At 41.5% G+C, this 26,652-nt stretch overlaps 1 protein-coding gene and 1 pseudogene across 2 annotated transcripts; one reads left to right on the top strand and one right to left on the bottom strand.

The window, feature by feature from the left end:
- Nucleotides 1–532: 532 nt before the first annotated feature.
- On the top strand, nucleotides 533–26,203 carry VGLL1 (vestigial like family member 1). Its single transcript, XM_079766037.1, has 5 exons — nucleotides 533–667; nucleotides 5,373–5,591; nucleotides 15,590–16,009; nucleotides 18,164–18,235; nucleotides 24,940–26,203. The coding sequence occupies exons 2-5, from the start codon at nucleotides 5,390–5,392 to the stop codon at nucleotides 24,981–24,983; spliced, it is 738 nt and encodes a 245-aa protein (XP_079622163.1). The 5' UTR covers nucleotides 533–667; nucleotides 5,373–5,389; the 3' UTR covers nucleotides 24,984–26,203.
- Nucleotides 19,543–20,122, bottom strand: LOC307096263 (peptidyl-prolyl cis-trans isomerase FKBP1A-like; annotated as a pseudogene). The gene has a single exon. The product of its transcript is annotated as a peptidyl-prolyl cis-trans isomerase FKBP1A-like (transcript).
- Nucleotides 26,204–26,652: the final 449 nt, after the last annotated feature.

Below are 26,652 nucleotides of genomic sequence, written 5' to 3'. Positions count from 1 at the left end.
AGAATGAGAGGAGCAAAGAGTGGATTCAGGGTTTGGAGCCTGAATGATGGTGCCACTTCCTGAAGTAATATTAAAGATTTTTCAAAATGAGTATTGGGACCCCCTGCTCCAAACTTCCAGCTAGAGTCCTTGAACTGCTTCATCTATTGCAGGTTATCCTGGGGGTCTGGGCTCTTCTCTTAGCAGAGGGAAAGAGGGAGAAAATAGTGATAAATTAAAGGACTCTCTCAATTCCTGAGATTCAAAGTGACATCAGTTTGATCCAAGCCCCACAACTGATGCTTCAGACGTTATTGACTCTGTGTGTGGTTTCCTGGCAAACAATTGGCTGCCTACTTTAAGAGACAATATCGCTAAGTGCTTTTTTTTAATGCAAAAGAAAGAAATAAAAAAGAGCTACCTATTTTCCTCATTCCTGCAGGTGCCCAACCCGATTGACTTGTTGGAGTGCATTTTCTGCATTCTTAATAGATAGCTAGCAGGAAATGCCTTTTATAGCCCTACTAGAGTGGCAGAGAGCAGCAAGGGGAGGGTACAAAATCCCCAGCCCCTGCTTCCGTAAGCGCCGAGTTGCTATAAAGGGGGCCAGGCATCAAAACGCACCTTTGACCAGCCATAGTTCGGCATCTGCATCTTGCTCTGGCTTAGCTGATGGTCGGTAATTAAGGTAAGATAAGCTAGGGACTTTTTTGTGTGTGTGGAGGAGGGATGGAAATTCAAATGGAAAGGAATGGGCGCAGGGGTAGGAGGGTAGGGAGCCGTGAGCATCATATGCTTTGCTCAAGGAGATACAATCTAGCCCCTTTGGGGCTTTTATTCCAAGTGATCCTTGTGACAGTCTCTGACTCCTCACTCCACCACCCCCCGCCCCGGGTGCTGGGTACCGGTTTGCTGAAGGGTGGTAAGTGTGTCTGTGCATGCAGACTGTGGTAGAGTTGAAGCCAAACAGCTGGTATGGGATTCCATGTTTAAATATTTGTGCAGAGGATTGGGCAATATTTTTGAGGTCTATTTGAACACTATATTTTGTACACTGGGGAAATTGTAAGCTCGGTGTACTTTTGTAAGTTTGCTGTTCTCACTGCACAGCTAGCAAAGTTTGGCCTTGGGGTTTTATTTGCAAGAGGATTTTTACTACAAGCCAGGTACTTATACAGAAACATCTTCTCTAGGAAAGTCCCCATCCTTTCTCCTGCTTCACTGATATCCCCTCAGTTCCCGCTTTGCAGCATCCATTTCTAAGCAAGACCCATCCTGACCAATTCACTCATTAATAGAGACCACTCACAGAAGGCTCATTGGAGGACTAAACTGCTCAAGTTTCTCCAAAGGTGCAGTGAGATGCAGTTCTTCAAAAGATTAAGTCATGTAGCAGTTCTCTGAATTTCAACATCTCTCTAATACAGATCCTGTCCATTGAGATCCAAGTGCAGCCCAGAGAACTGTTTGTGAGCTGGATAGAGAAAAGTCACTCATGGCATTTCTTTGAAAGCATGTCAGTGTTTTGGGGAGGAACAGAGGGACAGAGGGTGTACTTGTGGTTTATTTAGGATCCCCAGTTCTAGGGTCTGAGCCCTTCAAGATGATGAAGTTGAAATGTTGCCTCTGACTTTCTCTATCTCTACCCTTTCCTGCCTGTGGCCAGGTAGCCTGTGGTCTCTTCCCAAGGAGAGTACGTGCTTTAGGGCCCTGAGGTCCCACAGGTCAAGCCAGCAGTTTCTCTTGTGGCTTCAGGGAGACTTGGCAAAGATAGAAAGCAAGCTGTGTCAAGCCCAAGCCTTAGCCTGGAGCAGTGGCCACAGGCAGTTCGGAGATTAAGAGTCTTACAAAGGTGCTAAGCGGCTCTTGAAGGGAAAGGCTTCAAAGAGAAGCCCCGAGGGAGTGCAAGAATGTTCTGCCTGCATTCTGTAAAAGAAACCAGATGACTGGGTTAAGGTCCTAGCTCAAGGTCCTCTAGAAATTAGAGGCCATGTCCTCACATTTGGTAGATGGGGAGACTGAGGCCGACAGAGGGAAAAGGACTATTAGTTCTACCAGGTAGACACTAAGGGACAATGGAAAAAGGACAGACATTGAAGCTAGAGTGACCTGGGTTTAAATCCCAGCTCTGCCACCACCTAGCGGTGTGGCTGGGGCAGTTTATTCACATTCTCTAAGCCCCTATTTGCTCATCTATAAAATGGGGATAATGATACCAACTATGAGGGTTGTAAAGATTGGAGAAAATATGTTATGTTTCTGTCACAAAGTAGGTATTCTGTAAACTGTAGCTTTGGAAAAAGTGCTGCCTCCACATTTATTATTACTTTATAATTCATAACACCTTTGCTTTATTTTTTGAAATATATTTGACATTATATTATGTGACTTTATGGTGTACGACATGTTAATTTGGTAAATTTATATATTATAATATGATTACCATGGTAGCCACAATTAACAGCTCTCGTGTTATATAATTATCCTTTTTAGTAGTTGGAATAATTAAGCTCTAGTATCTAGCAGTTTTGATGATGATAATATAGCATTGTTGTCTATATTCACTGTATTGTACACTAGATCTCAAGGGCTTATATACAACTTGTAGATTTATACTCTCAAACAACATCTGTTCCTGTTCCCTGATCACCGCCATCTTATTTTCTGTTTTTACAAGTTTGGCTTTTTAAAATTCCACATCTAAGTGATAACATGCAGTACTTGTCTTTCTCTGACTTATCTCATAATGTGCTCAAGGATAATACCTTTGCTTTATTTCTACAACTCTGGGTATGTAAATATATAATGTGCTCTGTCACTGAGGAATAATTTATCTACAGCAAAATTCACAAATTTTAAGTGCTCAATCTGATGATTTTTGACAAATGTATACATCCATGTATAATTTTCACCCTCAACAAGATGTAGGACATTCCCAGCACCCCTGAGAGTTTCCTCCTATCTTTTCCCAATCTCTACCTTACAAGCAACCACTTTTCTGACCTCTATAACTAGAGATTGTGCCTATTCCATGTAAGTGGAATCATATAATGTGTTTCTTTGTGTCCAGCTTTATTTCACTCAACACGTTTTTGTGATTATTCCATGATGTGTGGATTTGCTTCTTTTATTGTTGAATAACATTCCACTGTGTGAAAATGCCACAGCTAGTTTATTTGTTCTCCTGGTGACAGAGATTGGGTTGTTTTCACTTTGGGGCTATTTATTTTTAAATCTTTTATTGATTTCAGAGAGGAAGGGAGAAGGAGAGAGAGATAGAAACATCAATGATGAGAGAGAATCATTGATCAGCTGCCTCCTGCACACCCCCTACTGGGGATCAAGCCAGCAACCCAGGCATGTGCCCTTGACTGGGAATCAAACCTGGGACCCTTCAGTCCGCAGGCTGATGCTTTATCCACTGAGCCAAGCTGGCCAGGGCTGGGGCTATTTAAATAAAGTTGCTATGAACATTCACGTACAAGTTTTTGTGTGGACATATATTTGCACTTCTTTTGGTTATATGTACCTAGAAATGGGATTGCTGGGTCATGTGGTATGGGTATGCTTAACTTTATAAAGCAACTACCAAACATTTTTTCAAAGCAGTTGTCCACATGTTTTTTGAAATAATGATATAATAGATACATTTTTCAAGTAGTGTCTGATTATACTTAGTGTGTCCGTCAACCAGGGGGAACAGATTGATGTACTCAATCAAAGGCTTCTGTAGACAATATAGTCCAGTTATGACTGGGGCTAGAGTGATTCTGAAAGGAGAATTCTTTAGAAAGTGTCTCCCGCTGACTGCCAGATTCCTTCCTAATGTCCCCATCATAATCTGTTAACACTTCTAACAAAACCATAAAAGAATAGTCTGCAGAATTCATATACTATAATCTCTTCATTTTATCCAAGAGGAATCTGAAGCCCAAAGAGGCCAGGTGATTTCCCAAAAGTCAACCCCAGATTCTCTGACTCCTCTGATATTATTTCCTTGCATTGTGCTGTCTCTGCATGAAATGGCATTCAGCTATTCAGCCATTGTTTAATGAATACCTATATTGTGCTCGGTGTTAGGGTTAAAGAAATGAGTAAGAAAAAGTCCCATCCTAAAAGATCTCATAGACAGTACTATTCAACTCCCCTCATTTCATTATATTCACAAGAATGAATGTATTAAAGGTGTCTTTAGCCTGAGCACAAAGGTGGCCAATGGTAAAGAAGTAATCAATGGGCTACTTCTCCAGTTAAAGGAAGGCCACAGCATGTCTTGATTGCCTGCTGTGTGCCATTTACTGGCCTGGGTGCAAAAGGATAGCCTCTGCCCTCAGGAAGTTCAAGGTAGAATACAATGATAGAGGCCAAGCTTAAGACAATTCAGTAAACAGTTATGAACATCTGCTCTATTTCAGGCCCTGATCTAGGTGCAGAGGATATGGTAGTGAGCAGAGCTATCTTTCACATTTGCAAGAAATGTGTGTGTGTGTGTGTGTGTGTGTGTGTGTGTGTGTGTGTGTGTGTTGAGATCTGCATTTGGTTCAGAATATATCTCTATGGAGGCCTTATGACTGGAGTGGTAATGCTAGTTGTAAATGCTAGTTTCTAAGATTGGGATGGGGTGGGTGGGTGAAGGCCACCATCATACATAGATTTTGGTATCAGGGGGAGTGGGAGAACTTGATGTGTTTTATTCTCTTGCATGGAAGTGGTCAAGATGGAAAGCAATGCTTACTATGACTATGACAATTGAAATTGTCAATACACACTGGGTTGCTGAGTCAGGGAACCTCACCCCTTTTTTCCAGGGGGATCATGTAGTTCTGGGAGGAGGAAGGCACTTCCCCAGAAAGCAAGTAACCTCATGATTTGGCCTCATTATTATTTTTTTCTTTCATTTCCTAATGCTCTTTTAGTCATGTTGCCAGAAAATTCTTCTAATTTGTAAGAAAGGGCCCCTTCTGCCCTAACCGGTTTGGCTCAGTGGATAGAGCGTCGGCCTGTGGACTGAAAGGTCCCAGGTTCGATTCCGGTCAAGGGCATGTACCTTGGTTGCGGGCACATCCCCAGTAGGGGGTGTGCAGGAGGCAGCTGATCGAGGTTTCTCTCTCATGGATGTTTCTAACTCTCTATCCCTCTCCCTTCCTCTCTGTAAAAAATCAATAAAATATTAAAAAAAAAAGAAAAAAAAAAAAAGAAAGGGCCCCTTCAGTTGTTTCCTAAACACTGATCAAATCAGGCTCCTCAGCTGGTCCCCAGAGCAGCACAGCATGGTTGTTGAACTTTTACTTGGTAGGAGCTAATTGCTTGCCCCCCAAGGATGCTGCTCATCCAAACTATAGCCAAGCCACTTGGAAAAATAGTGCCAGTAATATTTCACATTTGATCTGCAGCTATCACCTGTGTCACAATGGAAGAAATGAGTATGCGTGCCACCCAGATGCAGAAGCCTATAAAGACTGAGTGGAATTCTCGGTGTGTCCTTTTCACCTATTTTCAAGGGGACATCAGCAGCGTAGTGGATGAACACTTCTCCAGAGCTCTGAGCAATGTCAAGAGCCCCCAGGAATTGAGCCCCTTGAGCCAGAATGGAGATGTGATCCTGAAGAATGGTGAGCATATTGTGGGGGAAGAGGCTGGAATTTCCAATCGAGGCTATCACTGAAAGATAGTTCTCTGATTCTCTTAATGCACATAGACATGTATATATTTGTTGAAGGCAAACCACATTGTCAGAAAGATGCTGGCACCCCTTTCTTAGAAGTTTAATGTGATAATGGACACTGTTTAATCAAATTAGTTCACCTATTTAATTTTTCTCAATTGTGTCAAATGCTGGCTGGATTAACTACTCGGTATACAATAAGAGCACCATAACTGTTTGCTATTATTACCTTTATCAGTATTATTATTATTATCATTATATTATTATTATTATTACTACTACTACTGGCCTCACAGGGGCAGGAAGACCAAAATATTCACGATATAAAAAAGCATGTCCCATATAGGTACACCCAGACTCCTCTCTACTAATAGTGGATGATCTGGTGGTCAGGGGTGGGGCCAGAGAGAGGTAGATGGAGCCTTACCACAACCCTCTTCGCACCCTTAACAGTATCAGGGATGGCTATTGCATTAACTATTTAGTAATTATTTTAAAATATACATTCTTATATCTCAAAACAATTATTTCAAGAGCTATTTAAAAATGTGCTCATCAAAATATATGTTTGGAGAAAGCCATAAATAAGCTGACAAGGTCTGCAGTATGGCTTTTATGGACCCTAGACACTTTGCTTCATAGGCCCATTCCTCCATAAAGATATGAAAAAGGACATTTTGTCCTAAAATGGCATAAAAACAAATATAATCCAGGCTGCATTCATTTTATATATTCATTATAATTATATTTATTTTTTCTTCCAATTTTAAAAGCAGTTAAAATATTTATTTTCATGGACTCCTAAAAGTATTCATGGGCCCTAGACACTGTACCTGCTGTGCCTAATGAGAAGTCACCTTGCCAGATGGATGTGATTTGATAGGGCTCTTTATCACCTTTTTGAAATGTGCAAATAGACCAGGGTCTGATTGATTTTTTTTAAAAAAAATATGTTTTTATAGATTTTTAGAGAGAGAGGAAGGGAGAGGGAGAGAGAGAAAAACATCTGGCCCTGACCTGTGACCTTTCGGTGCATGGGATGATGCTCAACAAACTGAGCTACACCAGCCAGGGCAGGTCTGATTGATTTAAGAGCTCTTCATTGCAGTTGCTGAGCACACATTGAATGCCTTGCTTCCACTGGAAAATGTACATGCCTCCAAATTGGACATTTTGTGCAAAGCAGCCATTCAGGGCCTCTGCCCCCATAGGAGGAGCTCCTCTGTTTTTAGATGCCATCACTCGGGCTTTGTTCTTTGGGTTTGGACAAGGAGTTGGTATACATCTGATGTATTTACTCACCTTTACAGAATTTACTTTTCTTTAAGAAGTTTATTTTCCACTCAGGAGATGTGATTTTCTTAGAGACTCTTGTGAATTAAGTAAACATGTGGAAGGGGATGTGGTAGTAACATATAATAAAGGAAATGCTGTAGATCTTGTTAAAATGGGAACAAGGAGGTAGATGGAGAGGTGAGGAGGTGATGTTCAAGAGTGTGCTGAGTACTTCAGAACAGGAGAGGGAATGATTGATCTTGAGTCATTTGGGGAATTGATAGGTGGATACTGGGATTCAGAGGATCTATCTGGCCCCAAAGAAGGGACAAAACCCCAGGCTCTTTATGCACAGACAAGATATTACTAATTTTGGTCTTTTGATTTAGATCTAAATACATTGGCTTGGATTCATTACAGTCATTCATTTGTAAGTACCATCCATCCATAGTTCCTCACTTCCTTTATCCTGCTTGCCTGGTAAAACCCAACCTGAGATAAAAACCAATTCTTAGCCTATTGATCCATTTCTGTGCTTCATTGTGTAGCAAGACTCAAAAGTAGTGTCCATGCACACTCTGTCCTCTTCCTCTCCTCTCCTGCTCTCTAGAATCCACTCCTCAAGTTTCATCCTCATCACTCCTTGAAATTACTTTTATCACCATGAGCCAGTGACCTCCACTTTCCAACTCCAATAGTCCTCTGTCCTCATCTTATTTGACCTATGAACAACATTTGCTGCAGTTGATTACTCCCTCCTTTTGGAAATACCTCCTTCACTTGGATTCTATAACATCATACTCTTCATTTTCCTCTTACTTCCCTGTTTACTGCTCCTCAATCTCCTTTGCTGGATGTTCTTTTCTCGTCAACTTCTAAATGTTTGAGGCTCCAGGACTCAGGTCTCAGACAAATTCTCTATCTACATCCATTCCCTATGGGATCTCTTTCTTCTCTTGGTCTTAAATACCATCTGTATGCTGATAAATTTCAAATGTATATCTCCAGTCAAAGATGGATTTCAGATCCACTTATCCAGCTGCCTACTTGATACTTTCACTTTATGCATCTAATAGGAATCTCAACCCCCCCCCCAAAAAAAACACACACACACACAAAAAGTCCCAAGCTGAACTCTTAATCTTCTTAATCTGCTCCATTCATAGTCCCTCCATCTCAGTAAATGGCAGCTGCATCTTTCTAATTAATTGTGAGTCATGTTTAACTCCTCTCTTTATCTCACATCCCATATCCAATTATTCAAAAAATTCTGCAAGTTCTACCTTCAAAATATCTCCAAGGTCTTTCCACTTCACCCCATCTTCACTGCTATCACCTTGGTCCAAGAAGCCATCATCTCTCCCCTGGATTTTTGCAGTAGACTCTGCCCTTGCTCTCCTTCAGTCTATTCTCATGATAGAAATCAGAATATACCATTAAGTAAAAGCCATATCATAGCACTCCTGTTCAAAACCCTCCAACAGCTTCCCATCTCACTTGAAATCAAATCCAAAGTTTTTAATGGGGCCCTACCTCATCTGGGCCCATTATCTTTCTGATCTCATATCCTGCTACGTTCCATCTTATTCACTCTGGTCTATCCTCCTTGTTATTTGTAGAACATGCCAAGTACAATCCTGCCTCAGGCCCTTTGCAACATCTCTCCCTTCTCCCTGAAATGCTCCTTACCCATATAACTACATGACTTATCCTGTCTTCATTCAAGTTTCCATCTGAATGTCCTCTCATCATGCAATCCTTCTCTGAACAATCTATTACAAAATAGAACCCCAAACCCCATGTCTTACCTTTTTAGCATTTGTCACCATTAGGCAGCTACACTAATAAAAGAGAAAGATGCAAATTGACCATACCTTCATGATGCCCACCAGCCAATCAGGAGTGAATATGCAAATTAACCCAACAAAGATGGCGGGTTAATTTGCATACACAGGTGCCGAGAGGCCGGGGGCATTCTGCACCTCCCCAGCTGCTCCAGGCCTCTGGGCAGCATGGGAAGGCGGAAAGGCGGCTCCGGGCCAGAGCAAAGGCAGTGCCAGCAGCCAGGGGAAGGAAGGCCCATTCTTGCATGAATCTTCACGCATTGGGCCTCTAGTATTATATATTTATGTGCATCTTGTCTCTCCCCACATCCTATACTCTAAATTTCATGGCATCAGAAACTCAACCTCCTAACTGCTGCTTTCCAATGACCTAGCCCAATGAAAGGTACTCAATAAATATTGCTTGGATTAATGAGATTGTGATTTGGATCACAGGGTATTGATGTCTGCCACAGATAGAATCACTGTAGAGAGGGAGTATCATGTGGTATACAGCTTTAGAACTAGGCAGTCTGGGGCCAAGCTAACTTCAACATGTATTAACAATGTGATCTCATGTACATCACTTCATCTCTCTGTGCCTCAGTTTCCTTATCTCTAAAATTGAGTATTATTTAACTATAAGAATCAATAAGATAATTCATGTCAAATGGCATATAGTAAGTGTCATGAGGTGTTAGTGGTGGTGGCACCAAAGCTTGACATGTGTTTTTGATTGTCTAGAGTGGATATGAGTGCCTGTGTTCAAAACATTAGAATCACAGAGCAGCAGGCCCCTGCTGTAAGTCTCCAAGTTGTGCCGGGGCTTCTGCTGTGTGGCAGCTGTACTGTTTCTCATGTATTTTGACTTCACTCTATTCCATAAAGCCCTGGTCCACTAAAGCTCTGGCACGTGGCCATTGGTTGCCCAAGCCAGCCTTCCCAAGCCAAACAGAGAGGCAGTTTTCATCTCCACCTAACTTCTTGGTTGTTGCATTTTCCCTAAAGTGAATCTCAGATCCTTTGACTGTGAAGATGTCTTCCTCATAGAGTGTAGTGTGGACTAGGCAAATGTTTGTACAGCTAGTTGTGCAAAGGAAGGAGAAATCCAGTCTTCCTCAAGGCTTCTCTTATTGCAGTTAGGAGTCATGTTTCTCATAAGCTCTGCCTCAGAAGAGGGCTACATGGTTCTCACTGGAGATGTTATATGAGATACCTGCAGCTTCAAAAATAATGAGAAATCCGTAAGGTGGCCATTCCTGACTGACCATTAGCATCCTCTGAGTCCCTGAGCCATGCCTAGAACAGGCTTCCATTCATGGGCTCCCAGCACTGACTGGCCTACATTCTAAGGGTGCTCTGTCAAGCCAAATATGCAAATCCCAAACATAGGTCTCTGTGGCTAGAAAATGCCATCGAATTTCCTGGCTGCTTTTCCCAAATCAAAGTTGTTGTTGTTGTTTAAGTAAGTTTACATATGTATAATTTATACTGGCCGTACTTCTCCCTTTAAAAAAAGGACATTGATGATTTCAGAATAGATAACTCAAGAAGCTTCAGTAGTTACCATTATGGAAGGCACAGTCCTGGTGCACATCCCACCCCACATTCTTCCTGTTGCACCCCTGATTCCAGCCCCAGGCCTGGCAACATTGCTTGAGGGCTGCTGAGAAGGTGATGGTGCACACCTGAGTGCCTAGGGGCCTTTTATAGCCTTTCTAAAAGGGTCGAAAAACCCTCCCTCCCTTGCTCCATGGTCTAGTGAGGGTGAGAAATAAATGTTGGGTTTCTTTTTTAATGTGAATAGCTGTATGAGCTAGAATCATCCTAGTTTTTTATGACTCTTGTGAACACTGACAACTTGGTATCTTCCTTTTTAGCCAGGGAGAGGAAACTGCCAATGTATATTGAACTCCTATTGGATGCCAGGCTCCAGGCTACAATTACTGCATCCACTTCAGTGGTTTATAAAGGTCAAAGATGGACAAACTGAATCAATGTTGTTAGAAGATAGGAAATGGGTTACTTTGGGGTATGGGGGTTAATTTGGGGATGGGGGTTAGTGACTGGATGTGGGCATGAGGGGGGCTTCTGGGATGGCGGTCATATTCTGTTTCTTGATCTGGGTGCTCATTACTCAGTTTGTGAAAATTTCCCAGCTGTACACTTTATATTTGTACGTTTTTCTGCATGTGTGTTGTACTTCACAAAACCACTTTACAGTGGATTTCTATATCCTCACAGAATAGGAAACTGCAACCCAGAGAGGGTAAATGACACAGTGCATCTCACAAGCGAGTGATAGAGACTGAAATCCAGGTCAGTCAGACTCCAGAGCCAGTCCACTTCACTGTCGTGCCTTTGTAGACTCTGACAACACCCTGGCAAGAGAGTTAATAATGCCCATAAGAACTATAGCTAATACTGTTTACAATGGCTAACATTTATTGAGCACATACTTTCTGTGAGTGAGACCTCTTGCTAGGGGGTGTCACATGGATGATCTCATTGAATCCTCATGCCAACTTACTGGTTAACTCTCACTGTGTCCATTTCATGGTAAAGAAACTGAAGTTCAAAGAGTCTAGTGACTTGTCCAGGATCCCACAGCTAGAAAGGGGCAGCCATTCGCAAGCAAATCAGTTTGACTGCAGATTTTGAGCTCTTAGCCACTTTCTTATTTCACATGTTCTGTATTTCATCTCCATTTTCAGTTGGGAAAAGGAATCTGGATAAATCACCAAAATACTAGGTATCTCAGGGAAGTGATTGTGAAGTATGGTGAGGGACTGAACAGTACCCCACCCCCACTCCCAGTGCCTAAGAACAGGACTGTCTCCTAAAAACTGTCCCTCTATCTCCGGTATTATTTTTATCTTAGCTAATACAAACAATATAATGCAAAGAAGGCAGAGAGGAGAGAGTCAATGTGTGCAGATTGGGCAGGCCAAAGTTTGGACTTTCATGGTGCAAGATGTGGGTGTGTGTTCTGAGGGATCTCAGTTTCAATTTAATCACAAAGCAGGATTTGTATTAAAGGCAGAGACAGAGAGAAGGAAGGAAAGAAGAAAGGATAGATGGAAAGGAATCAGGCATTTATGTGTTGGTCTTATCATAATTGTGACCCAGAGTCAATGAGTCAAGAGGTTTTTTTTAAGTTTTTACTTTAAAATAACTTTTTCTAACCAAAAAAATAATGTGTTAATTTTTGAAGAATTTAGAAAACACGGGAAGCAATCAGGGCACAAAACCACATGTGCATCTATGCACACATACTAAGTTTTGCAACATAACATTATTTTGCACAAAATGGGTTGTAACTTTTTTTAATCAACAATAGTCATATATATCTCTCTATGCCATTATATGTTCTACTACAACATCAATAATATCTTCCTTATAGACATACCAAATCTATTAAAAGTCTTAGACATTTAGATTATTGCCAATCTTTAACTGTATTATAAATGTCACATTGAATCATTGTAGCTAAATTTTTACATACATCATTGATTATATCCTTAAATTGCTATCAGTGCAATAATTGGGTCAAAGAGTACACACTAATTTTAGGGTTTTGACATGTACTGACAAAGTGCTCCCCAGAAGTGTTATGCCCATCTGCCACCCATCCAACCCTAGTAGTGTGGGGAAATGCCCATCTCAGAGTACTCTTTGCAGTGTTGGAGAAGCATAGCCAGTAAGAGCATGAGGTTTGGAATCATACAGATTTATCACTTGCTAACTGTGTGAACTTAGGCAAATTACTTTAACCTCTCTGAGTCTCTAGTTTTTCATCTGGTTTGCTGCATAAGACCATGTATGCAGAGTGTTAAGCAAAGTGTCTGCTCCATAGTAAGTGTTCAATAAAGAAAAGCTTTTCTAGATTTATAGTTGTTCCTGCCCATCTCTGACATAATCTTTCCTGGGAATGGACAAATACTGAGCACAGGCTTCTGAAATCTCTTTTAGAGCCAGTATCTATTCGATCCTCCACATCATCCCTGAAGTGCTGCTGCTGCTGTGGGTTTTTTTGTTTAGTCCTTTCCTCTCTTCCCTTTTTGGCACTGAGGGCAGAAGGACACTCAGGCCTCATACATTACCATTTTGCTTTTTCCTAGGTTGATTACATGAGTGTTGCAAACTAGGAAAGAAACCTATGAATATGAGCCCAAACTGGGTTTATAAACCAAAATAATGATTAACAATAATGGCAACAGCTATCACTATTGAGGGCCCATTATGTACCAGGAACTGTGCCATGTCCTTTACATGGGTTGTCTCATTTAATTTCACAACAGTCCCAGAGGCTCAGAGGTGGGAGGGGACATGCTCAGTGTCACACAGCTCGGAAGGACCAGAGCTGGGATTAGACCCCAAGCCTGTCTAACATCTGACATCAAAGTCTGTGCTCTTAACCACTTTGCATGCTGTTCTCATCAGTGTAGAAAGATTTAATGGGGAAGTATGTGTGTGTGCATATGTTTGAGAATGGGTACATGTATGTGTAAGCATATGTGTACGTTCATTAGAATAATATTTAGTCAGGGCCTACTAAGTGCCAGGCACAGTGCAAGTACCCGAGAATATGGTGGTGAACAAAAGAAAAATTATCTCAGTCCTCTCAAAGTTTACTGGCTAACAGAGAAGGCCAATAGTGAGTGAATGAATAAATGAAGAAATTACAGGTTAGGATTACTGCTATGAAGGAAATAAACAGAACATAGTCACAGTCAATAGCAGAATAACAAACTCTAGATTGGAGGGTCAGGGAGATCCTTTCTGAGAGAGTGCATTCAGTGCCTAGGTCATATGTACGAGATCAGTAAGGCCAGTTCAGATGGAAACTGTCCAGTTGTCAGAGGGTATACATTGTTTTCAATTTGTTCTTAAGACATGTAGTACCCTCACTGAATACAAAGAACGGACAATGATTATACTTAGTTAGCTTAATCACTCTATTAGTGCTATATAGTGCCCTGTATTGCTACTGGCCTGCAGATATCAGTTTTCGAAAGTAGCATCCATCCCCAGGATCAAATCTTATTATATGTTTCCTTGCCCTTGATTTCACTGAAAGAAGCCAACCATTGTAAATGATGTGAAATGTTGGGCAGAATGTCTGTGCCACGTAGGTTAGGGCTTTTTTGCTCTTATCATCTCTATGACATCGAAAAGCTTTGGTGTGGATGGGAGCACTCCAGTATCACCGAGTAGACCTCTCAGATGTTTTTTTTCTTGTACAGAATCCAGGCAAACTGAACATTCAGAAGAGCTGAGAGAGGCACATGTGGAGGGAAAAGAGACCAGACAGCCTTTCCAGCCTTTCAATCTTCTGTCTCTACACCTATGTCCCCTTCATTATCTTGGATAGTTGAGAGGCTCCAAGCTTTAAGTATCTGCCAAAACTCTCTCCCTCTTCTCCTTTTGCTTCAGTGGGTATTGAGAATAGAGAAAATATCCATCATGAAACATCCATGTCATGAACTATCCTAGACTTCTTGAGAACGGAAATTCTGCTGCTATTTATAGGTACAATTAGAATTAGTGTTTCTGAGACCAAAGGTGCCTCTATCCTCATTAGTTAGTCCGCCAGAAAAAACTAAGTTACTGTTTGACCTTGAATGCTTTGCTTATGTAGGAAGAGGTCCAAACAACCATTTCCCTACCCCATCACTTATCACTCCAGCTTAGATCCCAACTTGGCTAATCTGCTTTTCTAACTTGGTCCAGTCTCCTAACATCCCTGTGCCCCAAATCCCTCTTGAAAATGGGGTTTCAACCCCTAGATTTGTGTAAGTTATGGACATAGGCAAGTGTTACACCCCTTATAAAGTTCTGTGGAGTCTTTATAGTCTGTGTACTTAAAGGATCAGCTATAAAATGAAGCAAAACACTAGCAACAACCACACACAAATCACCTTTAATCAAGCAATCCTTCTAGAAGTTTCCCTGAGTGGCTAGTTGGACAAGGATGCAGAAATGTATATACAAAAGTGTTCATCACAATGTTGTTAATATAACAAAATTGCAAATAACTGAGTTGCTCACAAATACAATGTTTGCTAGTCATGTTACTACCTAATGATAAAATACTGTGCAGCTATTTAAAAAGCTGATGTTGGCTCCATTCATCTCTATGGGGGATATTTGTGGTATTTTAATGATGTGAAAGCAGCCTTAAAAACAATATGTGATGTGAAAACAATGCAGCCCTGGCTGGGTAGCTCAGTTAGTTAGAATGCCATCCCAATATGCCAAGGTTGTAGTTTGATCCCCAGTCAGGGCACATATAAGAATCAACCAATGAATTCATGAATGGGGGGGACAAGAAATTGATGTTTCTCTCTCTCTTTCTAAAATCTCTCTCCTCTCTCTAAAATCAATAAATAAAAATAAAAATAATACAATGCAGCCGAAACCGGTTTGGCTCAGTGGATAGAGCATCAGCCTGTGGACTCAAAGGTCCCGGGTTCGATTCCGGTCAAGGGCATGTACCTTGGTTGCGGGCACATCCCCAGTAGGGGGTGTGCAAGAGGCAGCTGATCGATGTTTCTCTCTCATCGATGTTTCTAACTCTCTATCCCTCTCTCTTCCTCTCTGTAGAAAATCAATAATAAAAAAATAATACAATGCATACATGAATACAAACAAACCCTAGTAAGAAATACACCTAAAGGTTGACAATGGTGGTCTCTGGATATTATGATGAGTTATTTTTTTTAATCTTTTCTACATTTCTTCACACTAAAAAATATATTATGTATTAACCAGAAAAATTAAGTTACTTCCATTTTGAAAACAATAAATACACGCCTAACACATCTTCTAAATCTTTCCTTCCCAGATAGTGACATGCCTCCAAATCATTGGCGTTTCTCTTCTCAGTGGACAAAGCCACAACCAGACGTATCTTTTGCAAATGGCACCGTCAACTGCATCACGAATGGGTTTGGTCCCATGGCTATGGATCAGTACCCACTGCCCCTGACTGGGAGTCCCTCTGTTCAGTCTGGTGAGCTGTGGCATTTCTCCTCCCTACCCAGCCCAGGCTCTCCAGAGCCAGAATACCCTCATGCCTTCTCTGCTGGACACCTGGTTCCAGAGGTCCAGCCTAATGGGAAATATGAGTCCCTCCTAAATTTCCTCCAGCAAGAGAGATGTGTAGCCTATCCTCAGCAATCTGCCATGTGGGAGAATTGCAACTCCGCCCAGGCAGCCAGAAGCACGGGATTGCCCTTCAACCTGCCTTCCAGCTCAGTCCACTGTAAGTAAATGCTTGCCTCTGGTTGGTTGGGGTTGAGAGTGAGTTGGCATAAGGTGGGTTGTCAAGATTAATTGCTGTTACTCTGGACATGGAGGTTCTGAGGGACAGAATGTTCTGCTTAAATGTTCCATATATCTTCACTAGGCTTCAATGACATTCACAGTTTAATGAATAAAGGGTTATATAGAGAGCCAGTCAGATGAACTTGACCTGGAATATTCATCCAGTCTGTTGAGTTGGACTTATCCTAGAAAAATGATGGGTTGCTGCCTAAAATTGTAGGGGTCTGTATTCACCTCACTGTGAGCCACCAAATAACACATTTGTAAAACAGGACTCCTGCCCTGACCAGTTTGGCTCAGTGGATAGAGCTTTGGCCTACGGACTGAAGGGCCCCAGGTTCGATTCCAGTCAAGGGCATGTACCTTAGTTGTGGGCACATCCCCAATAGGGGGTGTGCAGGAGGCAGCTGATTGATGTTTCTAACTCTCTATCCCTCTCCCTCCTCTCTGTACAAAATCAATAAAATATATTTAAACACACACACACACACACACACACACACACAAACAGGACTCGGTGCTATACCTCTAAGCTAAAACTCTATTCTCCAAACAGGTTGGCAACTTGCAATGATGTCAGGCTCAGGCAAAAACAAGGGCAATATATACCAGCCATCTGCTCCACACATTAAAATTCAAAGCAACTGTAGAAGCATCCTATTGCTGCCTGGAGACCATGACAGTGCCTGTGCACTTGGCTCCTCCTGCGGTTTTCCTTGTAGTCCTGTTCCCCGAACTAAAACCCATCCCACTGAACTAAAACACTTCTTCACTTACCCACTCATTCAACAAATATTTAATTAGTGCCTACTAGATGAAAAAGACCCATAAAAAGATTCCTTTCTTTGTAAAAATGTGGGAAAGAATTGGCCCCGGGGTACATTTTCACCAAAAGAGCAACCCACTCTGCTGTAGGATTTTCCTTTCACATGAAATACTGGAGATATACACTGAGTGGCCAGATTATTATGATCTCTGAACGCATAATAATCTGGCCACTCAATATATATATATATATATATATATATATATATATATATATACACACACATATTAGAGGCCCGGTGCATGAATTCATGCACGGGTTGGGGCCGGCCTGCTTGCTGGTCGAACTCCTGGTCAAGGGGACAATTTGCATATTAGCCTTTTATTATATAGGATATACACTGAGTGGCCAGATTATTATGCGTTCAGAGATCATAATAATCTGGCCACTCAGTATATATATAATAGTTTCATGGGGCCAAGTCTGCACTCTGGGTGAATATTCTTTTATAGTTCCCAAATCCATACATATCTGTGGTTCTAGTGCCCCATGCCTGAAATAAATTGCTAAAAGCTGCCTTTACTCTGAACTAAGTATATAGTACACAAAGGGTCTGTTCAGCATAGCCTTCCTAAGTCAGACCTTGTGTTCCATCCTAATGTTGAAAAAATTTCCCATTAAGATACCAGTCCATCATTTCCAGAGTTTGATTAAAAATGTAAATATTTAAAAAGAGTAAATTATAAAAATGTCATGATTGGGAAACCTATGAAAATTCCCACCATATACTCTGTCAAAAATCTGTTTCTACTATATTCAGAGGGAAGATTAGGCCAACTGTGTTTGTGTATATGCCTGTGTATATATACACAGCAGAGCCCTGTTTCAACAGTTGGTTAGAACACATGTGGCTTAAATTATCGCCTCCCAAGCATAACTCTATATAGTTTAAATCCAATCCATCAAATACTTAGTGAGCTTCTACTATAGGCAAAAGTATAATGTTTGTCACTACATTCTTGACTGCTGCAAACTCTTAGGACTTTTCTGCTAATGTTGACATTAGTCATATTAATTAGTGACTGATGCTTCTATATCTGTTGAGGAAGTTAGTGACCCTTACTCAGAAACACTGCCTAGAAGATGGGGACAAGGCCCAGGGAACCTTAAAAACAGATGCTTTTCTGTTTTTGTAGCATCTAAGAGAAAATATGCCAGGTGTCCATAAACCGAGGAGCAGCTGATTTGGAGGTGCTGGGGTACAACTGAGCACTTACTAACCCAGCCTTACGAATTTAATTTTCAATCATATTTTTTCTTTACTAGGTAAGAAATATTTCCGCCCAGATCGTGGATCTGCCAGTGCCAGCCTTGCCAATGCCAGCCTTGCAAGTGGAAGTAAGTATATGGTTCTGCTCTGTGTCCTGAGAAAAAACTTGAGGAGAAGCTTGTAATGTAAAAACCAATATTTTTAACAACTGAAAAGACTCATTTGTATTATTTAGTATTTTCATAGTTAGAACTTGTTTCATCAGAATCTCAAAGATTCCATGCACTTGGAATCTTACAAAATTCTTGACCGTTTTCTGAGTTTTTGTAAAAATCTGAGCTGTGTTTAACTGAGGTTACTGAGGTGACTCAGAAAAATGAACAAGTTCATAAGATTAGCTTGCTCTGTCCCAGATGTCCAGTTTTCAGCCAAGAACACAGGGCCACCCCAGAACTCTACAGTCAGGGAAAATGACACTGGAGACAAAAGGCCAGGACTATGGGCTTCACACTCAATTTGAAAGTGGTGTCAGTAGGAACTTACAAATGAGGACAATCTGGGTGGAATGACATGAGGATCTTTTTTTTTTTTTTTTTTTTTTTTTTAGAAAAGCCAGTGTCAAGAACTTTTATTGCAATAATAAAACTTGAAACTCATATGTAGTGCAGGGGAGGTGGGTGGGAGGTAGGCAGCAATAATTTCTTTCACCAAATCACTACACAGGACAGCAAAGGAGTAAGATGAGGGAAATAAACCCAGGAAACTTTGAGCTCAGCAGGGGGAGGTGAGCATCAAAACACAGGAGATGCTGAAGCTGTGATGACCAGCATCATTTTCTTAAGACAACACTGAAGGATTTGTCATGATGGCTGGACTTTTATTGGGTTTTAAGTGTCTACAAACAGCACCTTCAATTTAAACTTTCGATTAAAGTTCTTAAAATTTAGGGAGTGGAGCCTGGATAGCTATGACATTCTAAAAGTTGTGAATATCTATTGGAAAACCCCCCACAGGAGGGTCTGAAGCCAGGCCACGAAGAAGGCTTCAGAGGTCTCTGCTGGCCCGGGGTTGGATGCCTGTAGTGTCCAACATCGCAGTGAAAACGATTTGCTTTTAAAAGGCAGATGGTTTAGGGAGAGTGGGATGGGGCAGAGGAGGCATGGGCTCTCCCCTCCCCACTTCAGTTTTGGGTAGGGCTCATAATTCAATCCAAAGACATATCTCAACTTGGAGATAATTTGGCCCTCAACAGTGCCTCAAGTCTGCTATGGCTTTGCAGGGCAACAGCAAGAATGTTTAATATATAATAGAAATAAATTTTATCAAAAAAAAAAATAAAGATACTTGCATCCCCCACACATCAATCTAGTCTAAAGTCAACCCATTACTTGTGCTGTCAATACTTGATTAATAGGTAATTGGAAACCTAGATCCAAAAGACTGAAACTGAATCTTCACCCCAAAATGAAAAGAGTAACTTGAGGTTTATGGCAAGTAGTTTAGGTCAATACACATACGAGGAGAAAGGGGAAGAGCAAAGCTGGGTGACAGAACACATTCAGTCAGAGCAGATGTTTATACAAAGTGTAGTGGAACATCAGGAAAAGCTCCGCACAGATTCGCGTGTGCGCGTTGGGGGCGCCAGATCCCTCCATGGCACATCCAAACACAGGAATCTCAGGCAGTAGCCATTCCTGTCATTCCAGTTTTAGAAGTTCCACGTCTAAGAGAGAGTGGCATTAGGTGGGATGATGCCTGGGTGCCCAGTGGCACCATAGGCATAGTCTGGGGAGATCGTTTGGCTCTCTGACCCACACTCATGTGGGCAACCCCTTCCCAGCCTCGGATCACCTCCTGCTTGCCTAGCATAAACTTAAAGGGCTTGTTTCTGTCCTGGGAGGAATCATATTTCTTTCCATCTTCAAGCATCCCCACGTAGTGCACGAGGCAGATCTGGCCGCGCTTTTGGAAGGTGCGCCCCTCTTCAGTGGAGAGGTCTCCACCTGCACTCCCATAGCAGCGGTGGCAGGCGCGGGTTGGGTGGGCAGTGCAATAGACCGCGGCAGCTGGACCAAGAGCGGACCTGGAGACTGCGAGGCTTTGCCTCCTCCCTCCGCGCCATGCCTCGACATGAGGATCTTCATGGCCTGGGTTCAAATGTGGCTTCATTACTTACTATTTCAAGAACTTGGTTCCATTTCTTAATCTCTCCATACCTCAGTTGCCTCCTTTGTAAAATGAGGATTAAAATAGTGCCCACCTCAGTGTTTCTGTGAATATTAAATGATAATACACTGAATGGCCAGATTATTATGATCTCTGAATGCATAATAATCTGGCCACTCAGTATATGTAGCATGAATTTGTGCATGGGTGGGGTCCGGCCAGCCTGGCCACGGGGAGGGGACATGGGCGGTTGGCAGGCCTGCCTGCTGGTCGAACTCCTGGTCAAGGGGACAATTTGCATATTAGCCTTTTATTACATAGGATATACACTGTGTGGCAAGATTATTATGTGTTCAGAGAACATAATCTGGCCATTCAGTGTATATGTAAACGCTTTGAATTTATATCCTAATGTAAATTAGCCACAGTAAGCCACCAAACACACACACACACACACACACACACACACACACACACACACACACACGACATCTTGTGTGCCAAAAGCTGTGCTCCGTGCTGTTTTTGAGAGGAACAAAAGGAATAGCTACCACCATGGCACCTGATCTCAGGCACTTTAGAGTCTAATATGAAGGGGGGGGCAACATATAGACCTTACTAGAATGTCAGTTCCTTGAGGGCAGAGACTTTGAGGAGTATGCTGCCACATCCACATAGCCAGCACCTGCAATAGTTCCTAGCACAGAGATCAATGCATATTTTATCAATGACTGAATGCTGGAAACAATAAAAACATTGATAATGGAAATGGTACAAATATATCTGCCAATGTAGTACAAATTATTTTGTTTGAAGCCCTTGCCTGAGAGTAACAAATAAACAAGCCACAAACCACCCTGAGTGCTTAATTGTGCATGCCCAAATGAGGAGATGGATTTAGGGCTGGTTCAAGAGCCTTAGCATGGCTGAGTCAGATTTTGCATCAGTCTCTGCCCAAGTGAGTGAGCTCTGCTGGGCTTCTAATTAATGAAGTCAGGATTATAAAATCTAAATACTTGTTAATAATTTATACATTTTTAAATTGTAAGCCTTAGAATTATTGAAAACTTGAGACGTTTAATTGTTCTAGGCCAAAAGTAATAGCAGCATGTATGGGTAGTGACTATGAGCCAGATACCCCACACACCATCCTGCTCAATCCTCACCATAACCTCATGATAGGCATATGAGTGTATCTTAGGAGCTTTACACATTAGGTTTTCAGTAAATAGGGATTGAACAAATGAATAAATATTCCTATTTTATAGATGAAAAGACTGAGTTTCAAACAGGTGAAAAGACTTGCTTTAAGATCACAGCAAGCAGCAGATGTATCTCTGCTTCCACAGTGTCAAAATCATAAATTACAATAATAAAAAAGAATTCCAACTTAAATCAAATATGTACAATAGTGAAAATTAGCAACTGTTAATATTGTTTTACTGTATCTGGGTTCAATGTCTACCTGTGGCCAGGACACTATCCTAGAATAAGCAGAGGAATGTAGAAGGCTTAGAAAGCATGCAAAGGAGCAATATTACCTTAGGAAAGGGGCAGGGAATGAGTTTTCATGTGGAGAGTAGTTAAGGAGAGGTGGCTATCCTGCCACTTTGGCTCTTAGCAGAGGGAGGCAGAAGAACATGGCAACTGGGAAGGGACAACTTAGGGCTCTGAATAAAAGGATCAGGAAACACAGAAAAGCCCATGCATGCTCTTAGTCAGTCTCCCAGTCTTGCCTGATGGTGAGAACCACAGGGGGGAGTTTGTGAAATGCACAGACTCTGCACCCTCACTTTTTGGTTTGATAGATTTGGCATGGGACTCAGCTGCCTCTGTATGTTTGATTCTTTATATATTTTATATTAACCTGATTTCAAAGTGAACTGGATGAACTTTTCAGTAGGAATTTTGGTAGTTCTGAAAGATTTCCTATGTGAGGCCCCAGATAAATTTTTGTCAAAAGAAGGAAGGCAGAGTCTCCTCCTGTCCTTCCAAAATGGCCTAGTCCCCACATGTGGGCTGTCAGGTACCTCAGATGCAGTGACCATGTGGAAGAGAAGAGCAATCAGCCAGAAGGGTGGTCAGATTTTCTCAAGGTGATTTAAAAACTTTGGTGCCAAAATTTTTAGTGAATTTTATTTTTTTCATTGGTAGAAATAACACTGGATGTATATAGCTTCTATGTCCACAGATAATAATAGCATTGGTATTACTATTTGCCGGGCTACATATGAATAAAACTGTCTTGGTCTCTCTCCTCATAGAGTCTAGTGGGAAAGGCACACCCCCCCCCCACCCTAATAAAAGGAAAAACAACAAATTTGTAAGTTATGATTAAGTGTGGTGAAGGAACATACAAGGTGTTGAAATAGGGAAAGATGGGGGGGGGCAACTTTGTATAAAGTGGTCAAAGAAGACTTCTTGGAGGAAGTGGCATGTGAACAGAGGCCTGAAAGAAGTGAGGGAGCCAGCTTTAGGAAGAGTTGGGATAGAGATGGAGGGAGGTGGAGTAAGCTGCCCCCTGCAAAGACCCAGAAGTATGAGAGGAATGGGTAAAAGGTCAGTGTGGCCAGTGTAGTGAGAAATAGAGTAACACAAAAGCAGGCTGGAGAGGTAGACAGGGACCAGATGACAGAGGGTCTTATGGGTCATGCTGAGAATTTGGATTTTATTTTCTAAGTGATTTGGTGAGCCCTGGAAGACCCTTATTAAATCCAATGTCCATTTAACGAGGTCACAAAAGTTGTGGTAGAGAGGATAGATTGAAGAAAGGCAAGAATGAAAACAGACCAGTTGGGGGCAAGAAGCATGAGAAGACGTTAACCTGGATTAGATTGCAGGAGTGGAGATAGAAGTATATGTATTTGATATCTATTTGGGAGGTTTAGCTCTTAGGATTTTCTAATGCTCTGGATGAGAGTGGCAAGGAAAAGGAGTTCGATGATGGAGGCGTATGAGGATAACTTCATGGGTGAGGTCTTTGAGGAGATCTAAGGGACATAAGGAAGCATTGCCATTTGCTAGGAAGAGAGAACATTCTACTGTTGAAAGTGTACCCCCCCAAAAAAGGATACAGGTACAAATATATTTACAGGCTTGTTTGTGGGGAATTACAAGGTACTAACCAAATGATTTATATTTTCTCATTCAAATATGGGACAAGATCATTAGCTGAGATTGAGAATGTGTGATATTGGACACTGGGAAAGCAAGCCTTCTGGTAGATGAATATGAGCAGGATTTCTGAGTGCTAATCTCAAGTCTGAGATCATGAGTTTTATGTGGAAATAGTTAGCTGGGTTGTGTGATTTTCACCAGTGTTGTTACATTAGTGTAATGCACAGAGAAGGCAAATGGTGAGGCTCAGCCAGGGTTGAGGTTTTGGCAAGTGAGTATGATGGATCAAGAAAGAGGAAAAAGAGTCTAGGGCAGTGGTCGGCAAACTCATTAGTCAACAGAGCCAAATATCAACAATACAACGATTGAAATTTCTTTTGAGAGCCAAATTTTTTAACCCTTTGCACTCGCTTGCTTTTTTCTCGATTCCTTTATTCTACTCGGGATTTAATTTTTTAAATACCCAGATTTTACAAGGCGCGGCAGTAGAATAAAAAACTGGAGTTTCTTTTCATACAAACTTATTTATTTGGATTTTTTAATATTTCAAATTATTGATACATTCAATAACCGTCACACTCGACATCCGAGTGCAAAAGGTTAAACTTAAACTTCTTCTAATGCCACTTCTTCAAAATAGATTTGCCCAGGCCGTGGTATTTTGTGGAAGAGCCACACTCAAGGGGCCAAAGAGCCGCATGTGGCTCACGAGCCACAGTTTGCCGACCACGGATCTAGGGTATTGCAAGTGAGTGATTATCACAAGGGACCATGGTGTCTAAGCTGCACAAAGACAGTAACAGACAGATGGAGGGTGATGGGTAGTGGAGGTTGATGGAATGGAGGATTAGATTATGTAAAAATGCAGTAATAAGACTAAGCCAATGAAATTGGAAGTGGTGGTTGGAGAGTAGATGTTTGAAATTGAGATGACAAGGGTACCACCTGTATAGATGATGACAAAGTCTAATATGTGACTATGGGAATGTCTGATTGAGGTAGAGTGAAGTAAAAGGTCATCAGGGAGAATGGCAGGAATCACAGAAGTGAAGCAAAATAAGAACCAATATCTATCTGTAATAGAAGTGGTATTACTATGCAGTTAACAGATAGAAAAATTGAGGTTTACATAGGTTAAGTAACTTGCCCAAAGTTAAGGTGAGTAAGTGCCAGAGTCAATTTTTTTCTGATTTCAAAGTCTTGGTCTTATCCAGTAAGCTTAAGCTGTAGTGTGACCACAAATTCCACTTTATACAAATAAAGACACTGCCTCTTTAACAAAATAATAGCTTAACATTTACTGAGCATATATATCCCAGGCACTGTTCTAAGGGCCTTACATGTGTTTAACTCACTTAATCCTTCCAGGACCTTAAGAGGCAGGTATCATTAGCAATCACATTTAACAAACGGGGGAAGTGGAGCTCAGATAGCCTAGGTTAACTTGCCCAAGGTCACACAGCTAGGCAGTGGTGAGGTCAAGTCAAACCTGTATTCATTTAACCCTCAGAACCAGCTTCTTCCTCATCATGCTTATCTTGTTTTTCAGAAAGCCAGTCTCCAGAGAGAAGAAAAGATTTGTTCTTTTACTGAACTTCAGTTTAAAGAAAAGAATTCCTTTTTCCAAACCTGCTTATGATTTTCTACTGTGAAACCAGACGGTCTAAATACAGCACGGTCTTTTTCTCTTTTTGTCACTAAAGAGCACTGAGTCTGGAGCAAGTTTCCATTCTCCCTAAAATTGTACACTTCTCTTCCTTGGCACCTATACCCTATGGCAGGTGTTTTAGAATTTGTTAAGTGATCCCCAGCACATAAAATCATTAGATGGGGAGCATGGAGGCCCACCTGCTTGCTCATCCCACCTTGCCACTGCACCACTGCTGTCCTCCTTAGAAATCATAGTCCTTTTACTCTCTACTAGCAGGGTCTTTCAAACCAAGACTGACTGTGGGGTATTCTATGAGGTTGTCCTACTTTTCCAAATGAATAGAGATACCAGGATCAGCATTAAGCTTTCCAAGCTTAACCAGACTGTGATCAACTTCACTCCTGCCTTTACCAAAATCAAAATGAAAAAATGGGGTGGGCAAGGTAATGGGTTGAGGCTGGCCATTCCCCTCATCCTCAAAGTCTGGAAGAAAACTGAGAAGGTCTCAGGATGACCCTGATGAATGAAATGGTTTCACTTGGAAATTTGGGTTCCTCAGTTCTAAAAAATTGATTCCAACTAGAATTGCTGAGAAATCCGAGGACTAACTTATTGGAAGTTAGTTAGCAAATTGCCTCATTCAAAGTTGGGCCTGGAGTAAGTTTTGTATCCCAAGCATTTCTTAGCCGCAGTTCCATGAGTTCCTGTCTGCCCTAAGCCTGAGGGTGAGGACTCTGGCGTATTCATTTGGACCTTGGCGGCACCTTGGGCTTTCCACAGGGGCCAACCTAACTTCCATAAACTTTCCTTTAGCTCTTTCACTCTTAGTAGCATCTGGGAAAATTAACTTTTTTTCAGCACAGAACCTTTGGGGCCACCCATGTAGCTAACACACTGTATCTTAGATGAACTAGAGGTGAAAGGAAAGGGTTGGTCCAAGACATAGCGGCAAGACCTCCCTGCAGATTGTTCCTAATAAAATGACAAATTTCTCCAAACTCAATAATCTCTCTAACGTAGTAGACAACCTTGTGTCCACTGTGAGCTTGGTACTTACCATGTGACAACACTGGAAGCCCCTGCAGTCAATGTTCCCCACTCACACTCCACTTGTTCCTGTGTACTACTCAGAGGGTGAATAATAAAACTTCACTTTTCTGGATTGTGTTATTCTTTTATTTCAATCTTTAATTTCTTTATTGATTAAGGTATTACATATGTGTTCTCATCCCCCTATTAACCCCCCACTCATGCTCTTACCCCCCTGTTGTCTGTCTCCATTGGTTGGGCTTATATGCATGCATACAAGTCCTTTGGTTGATCTCTCCCCCTTACCCTCACCCTCCCCTACCTTCCCTCTAAGGTTTGACGGTTTGATTGATGCTTCTCTGTTTCTCGATCTGTTTTTGTTCATCAGTTTATGTTGTTCATTATATTCCATAAATGAGTAAGATCATGTGGTATCTATCTTTCTCTGACTGACTTATTTCACTTAGCATAATGCTCTCCAGTTCCATCCATGCTGCTGCAAATGGTAAGAATTCCTTCTTTTTTATAGCAGTGTAGTATTCCATTGTGTAGATGTACCATAGTTTTCTAATCCACTCATCT

This window comes from Cnephaeus nilssonii (assembly GCF_951640355.1).
Source record: "Cnephaeus nilssonii genome assembly, chromosome: X".
Lineage (NCBI taxonomy): Eukaryota > Metazoa > Chordata > Mammalia > Chiroptera > Vespertilionidae > Cnephaeus > Cnephaeus nilssonii.
The sequence above is the reverse complement of the archived record's forward strand: the minus strand, read 5'-3'. Positions and strand labels throughout refer to the sequence as shown.

Coding starts and splice junctions, on each gene's coding strand:
- VGLL1 (XM_079766037.1), top strand. CDS start 5,390: ATGGAAGAAATGAGTATGCGTGCCACCCAGATGCAGAAGCCTATAAAG. Junction 5,592..15,589: donor AGATGTGATCCTGAAGAATG/GTGAGCATATTG, acceptor TTTCCTTCCCAG/ATAGTGACATGCCTCCAAAT. Junction 18,236..24,939: donor TGCCAGCCTTGCAAGTGGAA/GTAAGTATATGG, acceptor CTTGTTTTTCAG/AAAGCCAGTCTCCAGAGAGA.